The sequence below is a fragment of the Esox lucius genome, chromosome 5 (assembly GCF_011004845.1).
Source record: "Esox lucius isolate fEsoLuc1 chromosome 5, fEsoLuc1.pri, whole genome shotgun sequence".
Classification (NCBI taxonomy): Eukaryota; Metazoa; Chordata; class Actinopteri; order Esociformes; family Esocidae; genus Esox; species Esox lucius.
The window spans coordinates 1,524,786-1,548,144 of record NC_047573.1 but is presented as its reverse complement, the minus strand read 5'-3'; the positions used below and the strand labels follow the sequence as shown (position 1 = coordinate 1,548,144).

Here is a 23,359-nt window from a genome sequence, read left to right as displayed (position 1 = left end):
GTGTGGTTCCCTTGGTAAAGGCATTGTGCTTTTAATACCAGTGTTGTGAGTTCAGTTCCCATTGGGGGCAGCATGAAAACGTACTCACTACTGTTCACTCCTCTGGATTAAGGTCTTTCCTGAATGACTAAACATGATACCACATTGCCAGATGACTAAGTTCTGTTGACACCACAGAAGAGATTTAATATCACCAGTCGCTGTACCACCACCAATATTTTTTCATTTCACCTGATTCTTTTCTAAATGGTTGTTGTGGTGTCAGTGGGGAAGCCAAAGAAAGGTGAGATCTACCCATCCTCACTGGACTACATCCCCAGCAGGCCCACCTATGTCAAGACAGGTGAGAGGGAGTCTTCAACACATCTGAATGCATGTTAACAGGGACCTGAGTCCTGGGGAAGTGATGTGTTGAAATACAGATTATTGGTTCTGGAAGGGCGAGTTTGGAATGTAAAGAATGTGTTGTTACACTGTGGTTTCTATTAAGGCTACTCCTCCCCATTCATTCCTCTTACACCTCCTCACCCTTTCCGCCTTCCCATCCCTGCATCCTCTCCTCCCCTGGTACAGGTCAGAAGGAGGCCAAAGTTCCAGTGGTCACTACTGTCCAGCCGACCACCACTCCAGAGCCCACTACCACGACCACCACCCCAGAGCCCACCACCACCACACCCCCCACCACCACCACCACACCCCCCACCACCACCCCCAGGCCCCGAGCTGCTGTCCACAAAGTCAGGGACGCAGGTGAATCACACATGTTTTAATAGACCTTCCTGATTTAATGTATGCTGTGAATATAGAGGATTGGATATTTACTGAGATACAGATTAGCATGACTGGTTGCATGCTTCTCTGCATCCGCTGATTGGCCAACGTAAGAATTGATCCAGTAATACCAATCCTGATTGGCCGACATTATACCAATCAAACAGTGGATGCAGTACCTAAAACAATGTCCTGACCTAACGGTCACAGTCACAGGATCATGTCTTCATTTGCACTTTTGCGTGATGAGGAAGGGAATGTGATCAAATTAATTAATATCACATCAGATCATTTCAATGGACTGATACTATGTGGTTTTTAAAGATGCCATCCTGAGTTTTTCTATTATTTCAACCAGTGGTGAGAGTGGTGGTCATGAGCCAAACCCCATAGATTATACTACATCACCAATGTATTATACTACGTCATCCATTTATGTACTACGTCATCCATTTGTGTACTACATCATCCATTTGTGTACACTGTCCATTTTTCATGCTAGGTTATCCAGTTTATATCGTATGTATCATATATACTTTTAGAACCTGGAATGCATCATTAGTATTTGATCTTGTCACCTCCCATCGCTGGAGTCAAATGACGATATGAACCAGTACTAATCACATGACCATGACAATATGAAACAATACTAATCACCTGATCATGACGATATGAAACAGTACTAATCACCTGACCATGACGATATGAACCAGTACTAATCACCTGACCATGAAGATACGAACCAGTACAAATCACTTCATCATGAAGATATGAACCAGTACTAATCACCTGATCATGAATATATGAACCAGTACTAATCAATTGATCATGACGATATGAACCAGTACTAATCACCTGATCATGAAGATATGACCCAGTACAAATCACTTGATCATGAAGATATAAACCAGTACTAATCACGTGATCATGATTATATGAACCAGTACTAATCACCTGATCATGATGATATGAACCAGTACTAATCACCCGATCATGGTCACTAACTGGCCTGGTACTCTATTGTATCTACGACACATGAGCAAGGTATGTGAAGGTCTCCCCCCTCTCCCACCCACCCCCTCACCTCCCTGGGTACCCATAGCCCCCCACTCCCTCCACGGTAACCATAGTCCCCCCCCTCTCCACCCCGGGTAACCATAGCCCCCCACTCCCCTCCCCAAGTAACCATAGCCACCCCTCCCCGGGTAACCATATCCCCCCACTCCCCTCCCCAGGTAACCATAGCCCCCCCCCCTCCCCGGGTAACCATAGCCCCCCACTCCCTCCCCGGGTAACCATAGCCCCCCACTCCCTCCACGGTAACCATAGTCCCCCCCCCTCTCCACCCCGGGTAACCATAGCCCCCCACTCCCCTCCCCAAGTAACCATAGCCACCCCTCCCCGGGTAACCATAGCTCCCCACTCCGCCCAGGTTAACCATAGCCCCCCGCTCCCTCCCCCAGAGATGGGGACAAGACCCCCACTCCCTCCCCGGGTAACCATAGCCCCCCACTCCCTCCCCGGGTAACCATAGCCCCCCACTCCCTCCCCGGGTAACCATAGCCCCCCCTCCCCGGGTAACCATAGCCCCCCCCCTCCCCGGGTAACCATAGCCCCCCCCTCCCCGGGTAACCGTAGCCCCCCCTCCCCGGGTAACCATAGCCCCCCACTCCGCCCCGGGTAACCATAGCCCCCCCTCTCCCCTCCCCGGGTAACCATAGCCCCCCACTCCCTCCCCGGGTAACCATAGCCCCCCCTCTCCCCTCCCCGGGTAACAATAGTCCCCCCCCCTCCTCCCCGGGTAACCATAGACCCCCTCTCCGCTCCCTGGGTAACCAAGTCTGTCTCTCTGATCCAGGCAGCAGTCATCCATACTTTGCATCTGTAGCAGCAGCCTCCAGTAAAAGTAAGTTCACCTCAGATGTCTGTGACATCAACTCAGATGTCTGTGACATCACCTCAGATGTCTGTGACATCAACTCAGATGTCTGTGACATCACCTCAGATGTCTGTGACATCACCTCAGATGTCTGTGACATCACCTCAGATGTCTGTGACATCACCTCAGATGTCTGAGATGGTCTATGAGTCTGAGGTGCTGGTGGGGCCTTGGTTTTGAATGGGTTGTTGACATGGTGGTCTGTGTGGTCAGTATGTTGGTTGCTGTTCATTGTGGGGTCTGTTCTATAGATGTCTGTGCCATCAGTATGTCGGTTGTCATTTGTTGTGGTTTCTGCTCGGTTGATGTCTGTGTGGTCAATATGTTGGTTGTTATTTGTTGTGGGTTCTGCGTGGTTGATGTCTGTGTGGTCAGTATGTCGGTTGCTATTCATTATGAGGTCTGTTTTATAGATGTCTGTGCCATCAGTATGTTGGTTGTTATTTGTTGTGGGTTCTGCTCTGTTAATGTCTTTGTCATCAATATATTGGTTGTTATTTGTTGTGGGGTCAGATTTTTTATATATTTGTGTGGTCAGTATGTCAGATTTGTGTGTGTATCTAGTGCCTCATGATGTCACTGTTGTGTCTCATGTTGTCACTGATGTGCCTCATGATGTCACTGTTGTGTCTCGTGTTGTCACTGTTGTGCCTCATGATGTCACTGTTGTGTCTCATGATGTCACTGTTGTGTCTCGTGTTGTCACTGTTGTGCCTCATGATGTCACTCTTGTGTCTTGTGTTGTCACTGTTGTGTCTCGTGTTGTCACTGTTGTGTCTCGTGTTGTCACTATTGTGTCTTGTTAGGTGCTAGCCTTTGGCATCCCACAATATCCATGAAATGTCTCATTTGTTTTTGGTACAGCCAAATCATTTTGAATGCTTTAAAAAATGTGAAGTTACCTATTTTAGCCAAACACTACTGTAGACCATCTCTGGCTTTGGGTGAAACAACATAATGTGTTATTGTTAGCGTTGTTGTTGTTGTTATCAATGTAGCTTTACATAAAATGTACATGATAATGTTTTTACAGTTTTTCACAATTGCTAAGACACATTTTTTGAAACCACCCATTTTCTCAAAACTTTAAACACAGATTCAAATCTTCATACTACATTCACAAAACCCCTGACTCTTGTCAAAATCAAACACTCACCTCAAAGCCATTTCATCTGTTCTCAAAATCAAACAATTCTTTCAGATCATACACACAGCCAGCCAATATATAAACACTACAGAGCATTCATTAGACACTATATATAAAAACGGAGAACACAGCACCCAGGGCATGTAGTTAAAATTGTAAATAGTAAAAGCATTTTGCAATAAATAATAATATATAATATAATAATCCCAACTTAGTTCAGTGAATATATTGAATTCTGTATGAATATATTCATCATCATCATCATCTTCCGCTCATCCGGGGCCGGGTCGCGGGGGCAGCAGTCTAAGAAGAGATGCCCAGACATCCCTCTCCCCAGACACTTCCTCCAGCTCTTCCTGGGGGGACACTGAGGCGTTCCCAGGCCAGCCGGGAGACATAGTCCCTCCAGCGTGTCCTAGGTCTTCCCCAGGGTCTCCTCCCGGTGGGACGGGCCCGGAACACCTTCCCGGGAATGCGTTCAGGAGGCATCCAGATCAGATGCCCAAGCCACCTCAGCTGTCCCCTCTCGATGTGGAGGAGCAGCGGCTCTACTCTGAGCTCCTCCCGGGTGACCAAGCTTCTAACCCTATCTCTAACGGATCGCCCAGCCACCCTGCAGAGAAAGCTCATTTCGTCCGCCTGTATCTGGGATCTTGTCCTTTCGGTCATGACCCAAAGCTCATGACCATAGGTGAGAGTAGGGACGTAGATTGACCGGTAAATCGAGAGCTTCGCCTTGCGGCTCAGCTCTTTCTTCACCACGACAGGCAGATACATCGACCACATTACTGCAGAAGCTGCACCGATCCGTCTGTCAATCTCCCGTTCCTTCCTTCCCTCACTCATGAACAGGACCCCTAGATACTTAAACTCCTCCACTTGAGGCAGGCACTCTCCACCAACCTGAAGTGGGCAAGCCACCCTTTTCCGACTGAGGACCATGGCCTCGGATTTGGAGGTACTGATTTTCATCCCAACCGCTTCACACTCAGCTGCAAACCGTCCCAGTGCATGCTGAAGGTCCTGGTTTGAAGTGGCCAACACGACAACATCATCGGCAAAGAGCAGAGACGAAATCGTGTGGTCCCCAAACCTGACACCCTCCGGCCCCTGGCTGCGCTTAGAAATTCTGTCCATAAAAATTACAAACAGAACCGGCGATAAAGGGCAGCCCTGCCGGAGTCCAACATGCACTGGGAACAAGTTTGACTTACTGCCGGCAATGCGAACCAAGCTCCTGCTTCGGTCGTACAGGGACCTGACAGCCCTTAGCAAAGGACCCAGGACCCCATACTCCTGAAGCACCCTCCACAGGATGCCGCGAGGGACACAGTCGAATGCCTTCTCCAAATCCACAAAACACATGTGGACTGGTTGGGCAAACTCCCATGAACCCTCCAGCACCCTGTAGAGGGTATAGAGCTGGTCCAGTGTTCCACGGCCTGGACGAAAACCACACTGTTCCTTCTGAATCCGAGGTTCTACTATCGGCCGTATTCTCCTCTCCAGTACCCTGGCATAGACTTTCCCGAAAGTCTTTTGCAAACTGTGTGAATGCTATTTGCAAATGATGTCTACCTGAATTAGTTTTAGGTTTTGCCAAAAGAGTGACTGATTCCAGAAATGGGTTTGGGCCACTGAGAATTTGGTTCAGAGAATGGGGTTTAGTGTTTTAGCAATTCAGAAAAACTGTAATCTCTATAACCATATTGCGTAATTCTCAACATTGGGTATCTGTTGGCTATCTATAGGGCAGTCACAGACTAGTCAAGGAAAGGTTCCAATCCCAGGTATGTTCCACTCTCATTTGTTTTATGTGCTTTAAGTAATAGTCTTTACTGTAATACACCCATCAGCCATAACATTATGACCACTGACAGGTGAAGTGAATAACCCTGACAATCTCATTATCATGGCACCTGTCAGTGGGTGGGGTATATTAGGCAGCAAGTGAACATTCTGTCCTCAAAGTTGATATGTTAGAAGCAGGAAAAATGGGCACGAGTAAGGATATGTGTGTCTTTGACAAGGGCCGAATTGTGACAGCTAGACTACTGGGTCAGAACATCTCCAAAACTGGTCAGTGCCTATCAAAAATGGTCCAAGGAAAAGCGGTGAACCAGCGACAGGATCAAGGCTCGTTGATGCATGTGGGGCCCGTGTGGTCCGATCCAACAGACAAGCTACTGAGGCTCAAATTGCTGAAAAGATTAATGCTTGAACTGATAGAAAGGTGTCAGAACACACAGGGCATCACAGTTTGTTGCGTATGAGCCTGCGTAGCCGCAGACCAGTCAGGGTGCCCATGCTGACCCTTGTGCACTGCCGAAAGCGCTTACAATGTGCACATGAGCATCAGAACTGGACTTTGGAGCTGTGGAAGAAGGTGGCCTGGTCTGATGAATCATGTTTTCTTTTACATCACATGGATGGCTGTGTGGGTCGCTTACCTGGAGAACACATGGCACCAGGATGCACTATGGGAAGAAGGCAAGCCAGTGGAGGCAGTGTGATGCTTTGGGCAATGTTCTGCTAGGAAACCTTGGGTCTTGCCATTCATGTGGATGTTACTTCGACACGTTCCTCATACGTAAGCATTGTTGCAGACCATGTGCACCCTTTCATGGCAACGGTATTCCCTGATGGCATTGGCCTCTTTCAGCAGGATAATGCGCCCTGCCACAAAGCAAAAGTGGTTCAGGAATGGTTTGAGGAACACAACAAGGAGTTCAAGGTGTTGACTTGGCCTCCAAATTCCCCATATCTCAATCCAATCGAGCACCTGTTGAATGTGCTGGACAAACAGGTCCGATCCATGGAGGCCCCAACTTCCAACTTACAGGACTTAAAGGATCTGCTGCTAACGTCTTGGTGCCAGATACCACAGCACACCTTCAGAGGTCTAGTGGAGTCCATGCCTCGACGGGTCAGGGCTGTTTTGGCGGCATAAGGGGGACCTGCACAATATTAGGCAAGTGGTCATAATGTTATGGCTGATGGGTGTATAACCTGTAAATCTAAATCTAAACCCTCCTGTGGGTTCTCACACCAACACTAAACCAATGCACTTGATTCTAATTGTTAGCTGGTTGATGAACTGAATTTAGTCAGTACTGTTGTTAGAGTGAGATGTTACATAGCTCTATGGAACCATATTTGTAGTGAAAACCTCCAAACGGGAAAACTACTGAAATGGGTTTGGAAAGGCCTGAATTGAACCAGTATAAATGTCTTATTCAAAGCTTTCCGAGGCGGAACATATGCCAGTAGGCTTCCATCCCGGGTCAACACAGGTAATATAAACCTTAATAAATGGACCCTTGTCATTCCTCTGACTGCCTCAACTTTTTCACCTGTTCGCCCTCAACCCTTCCCACTCGGCCACACCCGGTCCTGTCTGTCTGTCTGTCTCACACACTGTTGGAGCTCTCTACAGCACTGGACTGTCTGTCTGTCTCTAAGACTGTTGGAGCTCACTTCAGCCCTGGACTGTCTGTCTGTCTCACACACTGTTGGAGCTTTCTCCAGTGTAGTTTCTATTTGTTTTGATCGTTTTCTTTGCTGTCTGGGTTGAGGTCTTGGCATGCCACTCTTGACCATGTACACAGGTCTGTAATACGTTTACTGGGACCTCCGTGGGTTTCCCAAACAGTTCCGGATTGTTCTGCTCAGGTCTAGTTCTATTTTATATCCAGCCAGTAGCTGCCGATTCCTGTGTCTGTGTCTGTTGGTCTACTGACTCCTGTGTCTGTTGGTCAACTGATTCCTGTGTCTGTTGGTCTACTGATTCCTGTGTCTGTTAGTCTACTGATTCCTGTGTCTGTTAGTCTACTGACTCCTGTGTCTGTTGGTCTACTGATTCTTGTGTCTGTTGGTCTACTGACTACTGTGTCTGTTGCTCTACTGACTCCTGTGTCTGTTGGTCTACTGACTCCTGTGTCTTTATGTCATGCTTTATCTTTATGTCATACTATTGCTTTATGTCTTTATGTCATGCTTTATCTTTATGTCATACTATTTGCTTTATGTCGTTATGTCATGCTTTATCTTTATGTCATACTATTTGCTTTATGTCTTTATGTCATGCTTTATCTTCATGTCATACTATTTGCTTTATGTCTTTATGTCATGCTTTATCTTTATGTCATACTATTGCTTTATGTCTTTATGTCATGCTTTATCTTTATGTCATACTATTTGCTTTATGTCGTTATGTCATGCTTTATCTTTATGTCATACTATTTGCTTTATGTCTTTATGTCATGCTTTATCTTTATGTCATACTATTTGCTTTATGTCTATATGTCATGCTTTATCTTTATGTCATACTATTTGCTTTATGTCTTTATGTCATGCTTTATCTTTATGTCGTACTATTTGCTTTATGTCTTTATGTCATGCTTTATCTTTATGTCGTACTATTTGCTTTATGTCTTTATGTCATGCTTTATTTTTATGTCATACTATTTGCTTTATGTCTTTATGTCATGCTTTATGTCGTACTATTTGCTTGTTCTTTCCTTTTCACCTTATAAAATCCTATTGGATGACACTTGAGGTCCGGCCCCTGTCTTTCTCCCTTGACGGCTTTGGTACATTTCATGAAATTAAAACCAGGGAACACTGGTGAAGCGTAGTTAGATGTCAGATTATTATGTAAAACAACATGCTTGCAACTGATCCTTAATTGTTCATTTAAGGCTGGCCTAGCATATATATGAAAAAGTATAATTTTACTGAATTGCAAATGATACAGTTTTGTTCTGTTTGATCTTTTATTTTTCAAAATGACAATCAATTATTGTATTCTGTGATTGGTTTTAAGTTGGGAAATATTTGTAAGAACATTTTAAAAAATATACTACTTGCATAAGTATTCAACCCCATGTGCTGTTAAAACTCCCAGTTTACACAGATTAAAGAAATGTCCCAAATGAGGACACAGTAATATTTCAACTGGCCTCTGCCTGTGAACAAACAGTGGTTTTCTGGATAGAAATCCAATGTTGAAGCATCATAATTGAAAATTAAGACCAAAGAGCATTGTACAGAAGTTAGAAACAAAGTAATACAAATGCAGAGATTAGTAAAAGGGTAAAAAAAATATATATATATCCATGTGTTTGGATATCAAAGTGAGCACATTTGCAATAATCAGGAAGTAGAAGCTCCATCACACCACCCAGGAACTATCAAGAAAAGACTGTCCCTCAAAACTCAGCGCTCAAACAATAATCAAACAAGTATCCCCAGGGGGGCCAACCCTAACCCTAACCCAATCACTTTGAAGGTGCTACAGTGTTTGATCGCTGGGTCTATCATGTCAAGGAGAGGGTGGTGTGTTTATTGTTGCATTGTTTTAGTAATTAGTTCATCCTGAGTCTCCCGACTAATTTTGCGTTCTGTAACGTTCTCATGCCTAACATGCTTACGATGTAATGTTTTCCGGTTGTATTATCTATGGTTCACAATCTTATTTTGTGTTTGGGTCACTTTGTTGACAGGTTCTAATATCTATGGTCACTTTGTTGACAGGTTCTAATATCTATGGTCACTTTGTTGACAGGTTCTCGCAGGCCAGAGGCAGCCGGATCACCTACCATCAGGAGACAACCAGCGCCCGGCTCACCCTCCGGAACAGGTCAGAGGTCAAACCTCACCCCACACTAACCTCCTAAACCAACATAAATAGATTGATCCTCATCTGAACTTCTTTGGGTAGGACCTGGGGTAGATTGTGGGGTTAATGGTGTTAGAGAGTGGGCAAAGAAGATATCTGGAAAGAATATTTCAATATCACAACACTGCCCACCCATAAACCCCTTTAACCTCCTTCCACCCTCCAATCCTCCAGCCCTTCAATATTTTCACCTATTAAACCCTCAGGCTTCTATCTTCCCATCCTCAAGCCCTTCTACTCCTTCACCTATTAAACCCTCAGGCTTCTATCTTCCCATCCTCAAGCCCTTCTACTCCTTCACCTATTAAACCCTCAGGCATCTATCTTCCCATCCTCAAGCCCTTCTACTCCTTCACCTATTAAACACTTACCCTTCCACACTCCAATCTTCCAGCCCTTGTACTCCACCTATTAAACCCTCACCATTCCTTTTGATTTTCTAACTGCAAACCCTCTACTCGTTTGCTCCATTCTTTCCACCATTCATCCTTCTATTAGAGATACTTCATACTAATAAATAATACAAAGCCTCTCTGCGAACACAGCTTTCCTGTGGCCTCTAATTGTTTTTCTTTAAAAGCTCACTGCTGTTAAATAACGTACTGCAACATACTGCGCCCCTAAAGGCTCCCTATCACCTACACACAGCACTAGTCTGGTCAAAAGAAGTCCACACTATCTAGCTAATAGTGTGCCATTTTGGACAGAGCCTCCATCTGCCATCAGGAGCATCTTGAACTTCTACTTCTAAATATTTATAGTCTGGAAGATGAAAAGAGCAAATGAAGTTGATCTAAAGCCCTGTGAATACACTCAGCACATGTCCTATTGTTTTTCATATCATGTTGAGGGGGCTGAGATAGAGAATGAGAGAGAGAGAGAGAAAGAGTGAGAAAGAGTGACATAGAGAGAATCAAACAGCTGTTTTGTGTAAAAGTCCTGAGCTGCTGAACTGAAGTCCTCTCTTCTCCTCCCTGTCTTCTTCCTCTCACACAACCGGAAGTTCTCCTCTCTCTCTTTTTCTCTGTCCCTCGTCCATGCGGTCTCTCTCTCTTTTCTCTGTCCCTCGTCCATGCGGTCTCTCTCTCTTTTCTCTGTCCCTCGTCCATGCGGTCTCTCTCTTTTCTCTGTCCCTCGTCCATGCGGTCTCTCTCTTTTTCTCTGTCCCTCGTCCATGCGGTCTCTCTCTTTTTCCCTGTCCCTCGTCCATGCGGTCTCTCTCTCTTTTCTCTGTCCCTCGTCCATGCGGTCTCTCTCTTTTTCTCTGTCCCTCGTCCATGCGGTCTCTCTCTCTTTTCTCTGTCCCTCGTCCATGCGGTCTCTCTCTTTTCTCTGTCTCTCGTCCATGCGGTCTCTCTCTTTTTCTCTGTCCCTCGTCCATGCGGTCTCTCTCTCTTTTCTCTGTCCCTTGTCCATGCGGTCTCTCTCTCTTTTCTCTGTCCCTCGTCCATGCGGTCTCTCTCTTTTCTCTGTCTCTCGTCCATGCGGTCTCTCTCTCTTTTTCTCTGTCCCTCGTCCATGCGGTCTCTCTCTCTTTTCTCTGTCCCTCGTCCATGCGGTCTCTCTCTCTTTTCTCTGTCCCTCGTCCATGCGGTCTCTCTCTTTTTCTGATGATCTTTCTCTTCTCATCTATGCTATCACTTTGTCTGATTATCTTTTCTCTCTGTCTCATCTATGCTATCACTCTATTTTTCTCTCTGTCTCATCTATGCTATCACTCTATTTTTCTCTCTGTCTCATCTATGCTATCACTCTATTTTTCTCTCTGTCTCATCTATGCTATCACTCTATTTTTCTCTCTGTCTCATTTATGCTATCACTCTATTTTTCTCTCTGTCTCATCTATGCTATCACTCTATTTTTCTCTCTGTCTCATCTATGCTATCACTCTATTTTTCTCTCTGTCTTGCGCTTACAATCTCCTCCATCCATTTTCTCATTGCTGAGCAGCTTTTAACAGGGTGGTTCAACCAGTCCCAGTGGAGAAGAACCGGCAGCAGTCACCACAGCACAACCCAAGTAAGTCCCTTAAGATCTCCAGAACCAGACCAGAACCAGACCAGAACCAGACCCAGACGTGACTCAGAACCAGACCAGAACCAGACCTGACTCAGAACCATACCCAGGTCTGACTCAGAGCCAGAAAACCAGAACAGAACCAGACCTGACTCAGAACCAGACCTGACACAGAACCAGACCAGAACCAGACCATGAACCAGAACCAGACCCAGAACCAGACCAGAACCAGACCAGACTGAGAACCAGACCCAGATCCAGGCCAGAGCCAGTTCTGACCTAGACCAGACCCAGGCCAGAACCAGTTCAGACCTAGACCAGACCCAGACCAGAAACAGTTCAGACCTAGACCAGACCCAGACCAGTGTACTATGTAGTAAGTGGTGCCATTTGAGATGCAGCCTGTGTTGTGAAGGAAACATCCTACTGCTCCACCGCAGAATAAAAGACAATGGATGAAGAGGTTCCAGGTTAGACAGCACATCAACAGTTTTATGACAAGCTGACATGACAGGCAGTAAAAACAGCAGTTGTAAAAAAGGTCTAAAAATATCTTGAAAGAAATACTAAGCTGAGAAAAATACATATGTACTTTGTTATCTCTTCCTTGGGAGTTGAGAGACGTGATCTGAAATATTGATAACATGTCTTTAGATATATGGGTCATGACAACACAAATGTTTTCTTAGATCTGTAATAACAGTGAATTCCTACTAAGATAGATCAGGTGCCATCTGTTCACTGCCTGGTAAACATTTAAAGAAGGACACAGAAAGAGATGAAAGAAGAGACAGCTCAGTGGAGCTCCCTCAGAACAGCAAGCCCAGCCAAACCTCTGTATAACTGGAGCCAGGAGGCCCTGTGTGATTCAGGCAAGCAGCCTGTCTGACTAGACTGAAAGGACTCCCCACACCAGGCTTAGGGGCCTCTGAGAGAGCTGTGTTTCCTCTTAACTGTGGTGTTGGTAAGAACCGTGGATCCCTCAGTCTCTGCCCATAGCTGTGGTGGGAAATCTGGCGGGCGTGACCGTGGCTCTTCTGAAATTAAATCACCACACATACGCACAGTGTAATATCCAAACACCATCTACTGTGTATCCAGGTTTGGTTGGGGGCAGGCTTTTGGTATTAGAGCATTAGAGCCATTCTCCCACGGTTATGGTTATGGTTAGGGTTAGGGTTATGGTTAGGGTTATGGTTAGGGTTATGGTTAGGGTTATGGTTATGGTTATGGTTAGGGTTAGGGTTATGGTTAGGGTTAGGGTTAGGGTTAGGTATGCTTTGCTATGTTAGCCAGTTAGTCTGGCTCCTCCCCCTCCTCCCAGACAACACACACCACAGCCACAGCAGTGCGTGGGAACCCCACTGTTCAGGGTATGTGTGTTGTTGTAAGGCCTCTGTTGCTGCTGTTTACCCAGGATTCCTCTGGGGTGGCGGGGGGGCCCTGGGAATGTGTGGTGTTTAGTCGTAGTGGCTTGTTATCAGTCCAGATGGATTCACTCCCTGTGTGTTTTGGTTGTTGTTTGGTGTGTTGTGGTTGGTGTCTTAGTTCTCACACGTTAATCAGGTTTTCTGGTCTAGGAGGCCCAATGCTGGAGCATAACGGAGGCACAGCTCCTATAGACGTCCTCAGAGACCGGTCACACTAGAACGTTCCTGATGAGACACATTGCTAATCCCATTTATACACAAAACATACATTGAATTCTTCACATAATTGTTGCCTCTGGCGATTATTTCTGTCACCAGCAGACAGAAACATTGTAATGTTATAATGAACCAAGGGCAAAGTTGGAGTAAGCCCAGCATTGCAAGCAAACATGGATAAAGACGGTCCAACAATTCATTGTATTTGCTCGTTTGGCCATGTTGAATTTTGCCTGTAGTTTTTTCTTCGTAGCTCAATGTGTTGACCACAAATCCCTGAGTGCTAGTAGCTCTAGGGGCCTGGATAGTTACAGATCTAGAATGGTTTAACCACAGTTCTCAGTAATCTTTGACGTGTCAGAAGAAAGGCCAAGTGGTGTGAAGAAAATAAACTGTACTTTGTCCCAAACAGCACAATATCCCCTATGTAGTGAATTTCTTTCTTATAGGCAATGGAGCACTGCATAGGGAATAGAGTACCATTCAGAACTCAGAATAGTAGGATCAGATAGCGCCTTGTGACTTCTGGGTATCCCTCCACCCTGCAGGTAGTTTCCTCTGGGTCAACTCATATCCCTCCACCCTGCAGGTAGTTTCCTCTGGGTCAACTCATATCCCTGCACCCTGCAGGTAGTTTCCTCTGGGTCAACTCATATCCCTCCACCCTGCAGGTAGTTTCCTCTGGGTCAACTCATATCCCTGCACCCTGCAGGTAGTTTCCTCTGGGTCAACTCATATCCCTCCACCCTGCAGGTAGTTTCCTCTGGGTCAACTCATATCTCTACCCTGCAGGTAGTTTCCTCTGGGTCAACTCATATCTCCACCCTGCAGGTAGTTTCCTCTGGGTCAACTCATATCTCCACCCTGCAGGTAGTTTCCTCTGGGTCAACTCATATCTCCACCCTGCAGGTAGTTTCCTCTGGGTCAACTCATATCCCTCCACCCTGCAGGTAGTTTCCTCTGGGTCAACTCATATCTCCACCCTGCAGGTAGTTTCCTCTGGGTCAACTCATATCCCTCCACCCTGCAGGTAGTTTCCTCTGGGTCAACTCATATCTCCACCCTGCAGGTAGTTTCCTCTGGGTCAACTCATATCCCTCCACCCTGCAGGTAGTTTCCTCTGGGTCAACTCATATCCAATAGCTGTGGTGGGCCTCTATGGTGTAGTACTTCTAACCAGGGTCAATTGGGGAACAGTGTGTCACTCATCAGGTTGTTTAGCAGACTTGGGTCCATCCAAGCTTCATTGTGGCTACCATATATGTGTAGACATGTTACACAGTCGTACCTCCTAGTATAAAACAATTGGAGATCTCTTTGTGTGAAATGGTCCTGGGATGATAAATGTGTGAGTGCTGAGAAAGGTGTTTTTACTTGGTTTAGAGAGGACAAATGGTCTGATTTCATCATTTCGTACTCTGGTCAGTTATGACATAAATGGTTTCGGTGGTCAGAGGGAGCGATGACATCACAAGATGACATCACACTGCATCACATTAACGCAGCATTCTAATCCCCCCTCACCCTCTCAGCTGTGGCCCGTAGGGATTGGCCAACCGCTTCCTTTGCACGACCTGATTGGTCACCTGGAGCAAGGCGACCAACAGGTAATAAAGACAAGGAGCACCATTTCTTCTACATGACAATAAGTTTACAGATGACTAGTGCATAGTAACAGTAAATTCAACAAATAATGCAGCATAGCAATATTTTATAATGGTTATAATATTAATTATAAATCTTTGTGTAACATTTCACAGTATCAACACATCTAGTTGTTATATTCTGCATGCTGGCTTCTGCTTGTCAATGCCAGACCAGTAGTCAAGTCCCATTTCAATATCTGCCGTGTCCAATGTATTTCAAATATATTGGAATTCAGAATTTAAATGGAACTGAGACAGTCCTTTATCAACTGTGTTAGCCAGTAGTCTCCTACTAGCTAATCCTCTGTGCTGTAAATCCAGACGCCAGTCAAGCTGCTCCAGATTCTGGCTACACATGGAGTGAGGCAGAGGCTGCGCCAGAGATCGCAGGTAAGTCAGCGAGACTTTAGGACAACAGTGTCTCTACTGCCCCCTGACAGAACATTATGGTACTGCACCTCTGAGGCAATACTGTGTGCAGTAACCAAAAACGTCATTTTGGTTGTGTGCATTGTAAATCGATTCTATGACCTGTGTGTGCAGAGGCCAGGTCTCCACATCTCTTCATATTAGCGTGTAGCATGTAAAGAACAACCCACGCTGGTATGATGGATATTCTCATGTACCTGGTGCTCTGCTTGCCTCATGGCTTTAATATGGCTCCACTGTGACTGAGATTCCCTGCCAGTAACAGTCCAGCTGTTCTCGTACAGGGGTATATGATCGTCATCCGGGTTAACACTAAAGGGCATTTACCTGTGGGAATACGTTATTCTCTTTGTGGGGATTCTTCCACTTAAGTCAGAATGTTCTGCACTGATGTCCACTGGAGACTTGGTGAATGAAGATTTAAAGCTAAAATCCAAAGTTGAATCCATAACAAAGTGGTCAAAGGGGAGTGACTTTTTGCATTGGTTTTGTTTAAAAAAAAACAAGCACATGATCTGGTTTCTGGTGGCACTACAGCTAATCTATGGTTTCTGGTGGTACCACAGTTAATCTATGCTCAACAGGCATTCATTTGTTTTATTGGAATACATCATTCATTTGTATGTCCCAAAATGTATGTATCAAGCAGGGATTCAAACTTAAGTGGAAGCTAGAACTTACCCACAAACTGGTCTGTGATTGGTTAAACTCTAAATCTGTCCACTCACAAGCATGGAAAGTGTGCATCTTGAATCCTAACTAACATTAAAGTTAACATGATGTAAAAACATCTTCCCGACCAGCCCGCGACCCCAGGCCTGATATCTCCGAGTATGAACGCTGGTTTCATAACTTTGGGCAGTACCGTAAGTTCTTTTTCATTTTCTGTCTTCGAAATTCTGGTTGGACGATTCTGGATATACTGCTTGTTACCTTTTCATTCTGGAGATCTTCCAACCAGGATTCATCGAAATCCTGGGAATTTTCTTGAACGTTGTAACTAAAAGTATTGAAAGATAAAGATTTGATTGTTTTCATACATAAAATATGTGACTCAGTCAGATGTACTGTATGTTGAGGATTATCAATATCATTATTTTTTAATCAAAATCACCAAATTTGTATACTACTTTTGTCTCTGTAAAACTCTGATCTGATCATCTGTATGGTCATCTTTCCAGCACTGATCTTTTCCGATAACTAATTCTCACTGCTATACTGTGTGATTGTTTCACCAGGGTCTTAAATGTTAGCCCGTAATGTAAATCACTCTAAGAGCGCTTGTTAAATTACTCAAATATAAATGTAAATCTGCCCACCTATTTAAGTCCAAGAATAAAAAACATAACCATGTTTATTCACCTTTTCTGCATTTGGAGGTTAGTTTTAGCATTGCAGTCCTCCTACCAACACTCACCCCAAAGCACTAACCAAAGCCTAAACCTGCTCCATGATAGTTTTATGTTGACAGTAAACACTGTTTTGACCGTGGAAGGCATCTACATCTAAATGAACCTGAGCTCATGTCTGACATATCTCATTCTTATCCCACAGACAAGAAAACACACATACCCAGAGACGTTAACACAACAACCTTCAACACACCAGTCTATTAACACAACAACCTTCAACACACCAGTCTATTAACACAACAACCTTCAACACACCAGTCTATTAACACAACAACCTTCAACACACCAGTCTATTAACACAACAACACTTAACAACAACAACAGATGAATATACCAGCACACCAACATGAACACTTCAACAAGTCTGCCTGAATGAGAAGTGATGAGGTCTTGTCTTGTCATCTTTCAGCACCATCCCGGTCCACGGACCCAGAGCGTATGTTACCGCTAGACACTCCCACTAGAGGTGGGTACATAAGTCCAGTTGGCTGGGCGATGAGCCCGTGGACAGGGCCACACCAATCAGAACTGTAGCTCTTCTGCTCCAACAACTGACACGTCAACATTCCATTTTGATTCTTTGACAGTCACTGATATTGTCTCCCAAGGTGTTTTATGCCCAGTACGTCCTGCCAGTGCTGGGGGCTACAGTATGCCTTTCTAACACTCAGCTTCTGTAATATCTCCCACACAGTGGAGACGGTGGATGCCTGGAAACCAGAGGTGAACGCTTATGATTCAGGTGAGACCCGGTAGCATCTTGTAACATGCCTCTAGTACCAGCACTCTCCTGTTGACCTTGTCCAGTCCCACAAGGACCAATGCAGTAACGGCCATGAAACAGGAACCCGTCCCGGCAGTATTCCTCTTCTCTGTAATTGTTCTGTACCATGTTCATGCTTGAGGTATGTACAGTATGTAGCGATGTCCTGTACACAAGCAGCCAACTGAATTATACAAGTACCAAGCCCAGTGGTGAAGATATACTGGCACTAGTGGCAGCGTCTATAGATAGATAATAACAGGAGTAATCCTGGTGGTCTGTTTGTATAGCATGATGCAGGCAGCACAAACAGAAAAACCTTATGGGCAGCGTGGAAGTGCACATTTTGGTAAGAGGTTATTCGTGGAGATCCCAGCCTCTCCCTCCATCCTCGGAGAGCTGCTGGGGTGCGTCAGTAAATACGGAGCCTTTAATTGTAGTAATATACCCTGGAAGGAAACTGGACACATGGGGGCTGTCTCAGTAAGGAAGGAAACCGCTCTGCCACCAACCCTTACAAACAAGATTGCAGTTCTGAAACCGCTCTTCGAGTCCACTTTCTTGTTTAGAACTTGTTTTATACATGCAGTCCTGTAACTGTAACTAAGCCGCACACTGTTTGCAATGTTTCAGTGGAACCAAGAACTTGGAATATCCAGCAACAACATATTATATATACTATTAAACAGGTTCATAGGTCAGCCAGCAAAATGTTGACAAATAGTTTGGTAACAACTGCTTGAAATGGGCATGCACTAATCAACCCGGTAACAAAACACATGTTTCTAAGTTTAGCTTTCTTTATTATACGTGTCAGCAATATCTGGCTAACTTATTGGACCTGTGTTGTAGTAAACCCTCTAAAAACAACACAAGTCTTTTGGCTATTCAGAACCAAGACTTCAGAATGTAAAGTGTATAGAGAGGAAAGTGTTGTCTCAGTCTAACCAAGCTTCCATCTCTCCATCCTATAATGCATCTAACCAGGCTTAAGTGTCCGAGAGCAAGACTCTTTACCTAGAGCGGTCCCAGAGCCTTTGTCCCAGGGAGATCCACGTAGGTTCATCATCCATGTATTCTACTGTATCACATCCATATACAGCTCTGGAAAACATTAAGAGACCACTGCACCTTTTTCTTACCTTTCCAAAAACATTGAAAAGGAAGGTTTTGAGTGAGGAACAGAAGGGTTAAATTAAGAGACCACTGCAAATTGAACGCTTCTGTTCCTCACTCAAAACCTTCCTTTTCAACTTTTTTGGAAAGGAAAGAAAAAGGTGCAGTGGTATCTTAATTTTTTTCCGGAGCTGTATTTCAGTGGATCACATCCATATATTGTATTGTATCACATTCATATCTTGTACTGTTTCACATCCATATCTTCTACTGCATAATATTAATTTCTTGTGTATGGCTTCCATGTATTTTTGTGTATCACATCAACATCTTCTGCTCTGTCACATCCATATATTCTACACCTGTATCACATCCATATACACTGATGAGACAAAACATTATGACCATGTGCTGCCAAAACAGCGCCGACCCACCAAGGTGGACTTTACAAGATCCCTGAAGGTGTCCTGTGGTATCTGGCACCAAGACATTAGCAGCAGATCCTTCAAGTCCTGTAACTTCGGACCTGTTTGTCCAGCACATCCCACAGATGCTCAATTGGACTGAGATCTCGGGAATTTGGAGGCCAAGTCAACACCTTGAACTCTTCATCATGTTCCTTAAACCATTCCTGAACAATTTGTGCAGTATGGCAGGACACATTATCCTGCTGAAAGAGGTGAATACCATCAGGGAATACCGTTGCCATGAAGGGGTGTACCTGGTCTGCTACAATGTTTAGGTTGGTGGCACATGAATGCCCAGATCCAGGGTTTCCCAGCAGGACATTTTCACACGGTGCATCCTGGTCCGTCACTTCCCCAGGTGAACGGTGCCCACGGCCGTCCACGTGATGGAAAAGAGAACGGGACTCATCTGACCAGACCACCTTCTTCCACTGCTTCAAGGTCCAGTTCCGATGCTTGTGTGCCCATTGTTGGTGCTTTTGACGGTGGACAGGGTTCATCATGGGCTCTCTGACCGGTCTGCGGCTACACAGCCCCATATGCAGCCGGGTGCAATGTACTGTGTGTTCTGACACATTCCTCCCGTAACCATCATTAACATGTTCTGTGACTTGTGCCACAGTAGACCTATCGGTTTGGACCAGACAGAATAGGCTTTGTTGCCCTTGTGCATCGATGAGCCTTTGGTGCCCAACACCTAGTCACTGGTTTGTGGTTTGTCCCTCCTCGGACCACTGCCAGTACGTACTCACCACTGCTGACCGGGTGAACCCCACAAGCCTCACAGTTTCAGAGAAGCTCTGATCCAGTAATCTGTTCATAACAATTTGGTCCTTGTCAAAGTCGCTGAGTTCTTTACTCCTGCCCATTTCTCCTGCATCCAACACATTGACTATGAGAACTGATACCCAGACCTTGAAAGGTACCTTTGTTAGGAGATGATCAACGTTATTCCCTTCACCTATGAGTGGGCATAATGTTTTGGCTCATCAGTATATTCTATGGTATCACATTCACATGTTCATTTTCACATCCGTATCTACTAGTGTATCACATCCATGACTTCTACTAAATCACATCCATATTTACTAGTGTATCACATTCATGTCTTCTACTAAATCACATCCATATTTACTAGTGTATCACATCCATGTATTCTACTAAATCACATCCATATCTACTAGTGTATCACATCCATGTCTTCTACTAAATCACATCCATATTTACTAGTGTATCACATTCATGTCTTCTACTAAATCACATCCATATTTACTAGTGTATCACATCCATGTCTTCTACTAAATCACCTCCATATCTACTAGTGTATCACATTCATGTCTTCTACTAAATCACATCCATATCTACTAGTGTATCACATCCATGTCTTCTACTAAATCACATCCAAATCTACTAGTGTATCACATTCATGTCTTCTACTAAATCACATCCATATCTACTAGTGTATCACATCCATGTCTTCTACTAAATCACATCCAAATCTACTAGTGTATCACATTCATGTCTTCTACTAAATCACATCCATTTCTACTAGTGTATCACATCCATGTCTTCTACTAAATCACATCCAAATCTACTAGTGTATCACATTCATGTCTTCTACTAAATCACATCCATATTTACTAGTGTATCACATCCATGTCTTCTACTAAATCACATCCAAATCTACTAGTATATCACATTCATGTCTTCTACTAAATCACATCCATATCTACTAGTGTATCACATCCATGTCTTCTACTAAATAACATCCATATCCTCCCTTTAAGAGATGTAAACAGAGAGGTTTTTTATTAGCCTGGTCTTAAGGCTGTTTGTGTATCAGATCTATCACTAGGGTTATTATCCGCGGCCATAACCCTCCTGCTGTTTCCTGTTCTCTACAGACTGTAAGGTGGACATAGCGTGGTTGATGGATGGTAGTTGGAGCATTGGGAAACGTCGCTTTAAGATCCAGAAGGACTTCTTGGCTGAGGTGGCACAGGTCATCAACGTGGGCGTGGCTGGACCCATGATGGGTGTCATCCAATATGGGTAACTAAATATAGCATTCTTTATGAATTTGTTCTCTCCACTTCCTATCAAAAAGTGGACAGACCTGACAGGAAGTGGACAGACCTGACAGGAACTGGAGAGACCTGACATGTCTTTTCTTCTGTCAGGTCTGTCCACTTCCAGTCAGGTCTTTTCACCTCCTGTCAGGCATGCCCACTTTCTGTCAGGTCTCTCCACTGTCTGTCAGGTCTTTCCTTCTCCTGTATTTTGTTGTTGTTTGTAATAGATAACCAGATCAGATATACTTTGTGGTTCTTTCAGTTTTTGTTAATATTGTTGCTGTTCTCTACAGAGATGATCCAGTAACAGAGTTCAGTCTGAAGGCCTATTCTAACTCCAAAGACCTGAAGCCTGCTGTAGACAAAATCACACAGAAGGGGGGGATGTCCAATGTTGGTGAGTAGGTGAATAAATGAAGTAAACAACATCACAGCAAACAACTTTGGCTGTAATATATGTACAGCTTCCTAGAGAGGATAAGACTGGTCAGCCATTACCAAGCCAGATGCCATCATGGCCGCAGGAGCAAAACTTACTGTAAGTGCAAAAGTGAAAAGGCTACAATTATTGCTTGTTCCTAAAGATGTTTACTATATTTTCACATGCTGAGATTCAGAGGGTAGAATTAAATCTAAATTTGCCCCTAGACACTGTTGGTTAAATTGCAGCCCTGGTGTTAACGTAAAGTTGAACAACAGGCCTCCAGACCAAAGGCATCTGGTTTCACCAGCCCTGGCAGACCAAAGGCATCTGGTTTCACCAGCCCTGGCAGACTAAAGGGGGCAGGCTACCGTCTGGAAATTGAGTTTTATGCGTTGGTTGTTAGGTGTGTCTTGACTCTTTGTGACTCGACTTAACATTGCTGCTGGATACAAATAGGGCTGTTTATGTTTACAGAATGTAACCTCCCTCAAATCAGCAAGGTCAGTTAGGTAGCAAGTAGGTAGCAGGTAACAAGTATCCCTGGACCAGTAACAAGAAGGTTGCTGATTTAAATCCCTAGTGATGTGCTCTTGAGCGCGGCATCTAAACAGGCATTGCTCCAGGGTTGCAGTGAACAACTGACCCATGCTGGTGACCCCTCACTCTGAGGTGCAGATTTAAACATCATCATCTGCACTTTAGTCTCTGTATGTCTCTGTACAACACAGATCACCTACCGTCTTGTGACAGGTAGGCTGACAGCTGCTTTACGTTGTGCAGTGCTGTGTTACTTCACATGTACGACAAATGCCTGGCCAGGGATCATTTCATCTAATGCCTTTCAAGGGAATGCTGGAAAGAATGCATCTGGTGACTTGTTTGCTGGAAAGGCAATTTATACAATACATCTTCAAAAGGCATCCTTGTGTGTGTGTGTGTGTGTGTATACAGACTTGTCCTTAGTGTGTGTGTATACAGACGTGTCCTTAGTGTGTATGTGTGTATACAGACGTGTCCTTAGTGTGTGTGTGTGTGCATAGAAGTGTCCTTAGTGTGTGTGTGTATACAGACATGTCCTTAGTGTGTGTGTGTATACAGACATGTCCTTAGTGTGTGTGTGTATACAGATGTGTATTTAGTGTGTGTGTGTATAGAAGTGTCCTTAGTGTGTGTGTGTGTGTGTGTGTGTATACACAGATGTGTCCTTAGTGTGCCTACCGTATGTCTGGTGTGAATGTGTGTGTGTGTGTGTGTGTATACAGATGTGTCCTTAGTGTGCCTACCGTATGTCTGGTGTGAATGTGTGTGTGTGTGTGTGTATACAGATGTGTCTTTACTGTGTGTGTGTATACCTTAGTGTGTGTGTGTGTATACAGACGTGTCCTTAGTGGGTGTGTGTATATTTCAGTGTGTGTGTGTTGGTGTTAACTGACCACCTCCTGGCTTCCCTTGGGACCTCCTAGGAAAGGCCCTCTCCTACATCAACAAGCACTACTTCAGTGACGCCAACGGCAACCGTGGCGGCGCTCCTAACGTTGCCGTGGTGCTTGTGGACGGGTGGCCCACTGACAAGGTGGAGGAGGCATCCCGCCAGGCCAGGGAGTCCGGTATCAACATCTTCTTTGTCACCATCGAGGGGCCTGACGACAACGAGAAACAGAACGTGGTAGAGCCCAACTTCGTGGACAAGGTTGGTAGAGAGAAGATGGTTGTCAGCCCTTGCTACGCCAATGCGTTCAGCTGGTCATGATGTGGTCTCTTCCAATCCCATAAGCCACATCTTCTCGGGTTGATCTGAACGCTGTAAACTCTATGGAGGTTGCCCCACCAC

The 23,359-nt window shown here is 44.8% G+C and overlaps 1 protein-coding gene across 6 annotated transcripts in view; it reads left to right on the top strand.

Annotated features, from left to right (window-relative positions):
• Positions 1–23,359, top strand: part of vit (vitrin) — a 43,212-nt gene that overhangs the window by 15,572 nt on the left and 4,281 nt on the right. For 3 of the 6 annotated variants that reach the window (XM_029119759.2, XM_029119757.2, XM_029119758.2), the window contains exons 6-21: positions 266–343; positions 574–750; positions 2,630–2,677; positions 5,609–5,647; positions 7,100–7,150; positions 9,424–9,498; positions 11,488–11,556; positions 14,732–14,806; positions 15,167–15,235; positions 16,078–16,140; positions 17,096–17,152; positions 17,381–17,428; positions 18,437–18,505; positions 20,937–21,084; positions 21,398–21,501; positions 22,992–23,218. In XM_029119759.2, the coding sequence (XP_028975592.2) occupies positions 266–343; positions 574–750; positions 2,630–2,677; positions 5,609–5,647; positions 7,100–7,150; positions 9,424–9,498; positions 11,488–11,556; positions 14,732–14,806; positions 15,167–15,235; positions 16,078–16,140; positions 17,096–17,152; positions 17,381–17,428; positions 18,437–18,505; positions 20,937–21,084; positions 21,398–21,501; positions 22,992–23,218 (1,397 nt within the window). The remainder of the gene's footprint in view (positions 1–265; positions 344–573; positions 751–2,629; positions 2,678–5,608; positions 5,648–7,099; positions 7,151–9,423; positions 9,499–11,487; positions 11,557–14,731; positions 14,807–15,166; positions 15,236–16,077; positions 16,141–17,095; positions 17,153–17,380; positions 17,429–18,436; positions 18,506–20,936; positions 21,085–21,397; positions 21,502–22,991; positions 23,219–23,359) is intronic. The other 3 variants (XM_029119760.2, XM_029119761.2, XM_029119762.2) reach the window with 3 other exon arrangements.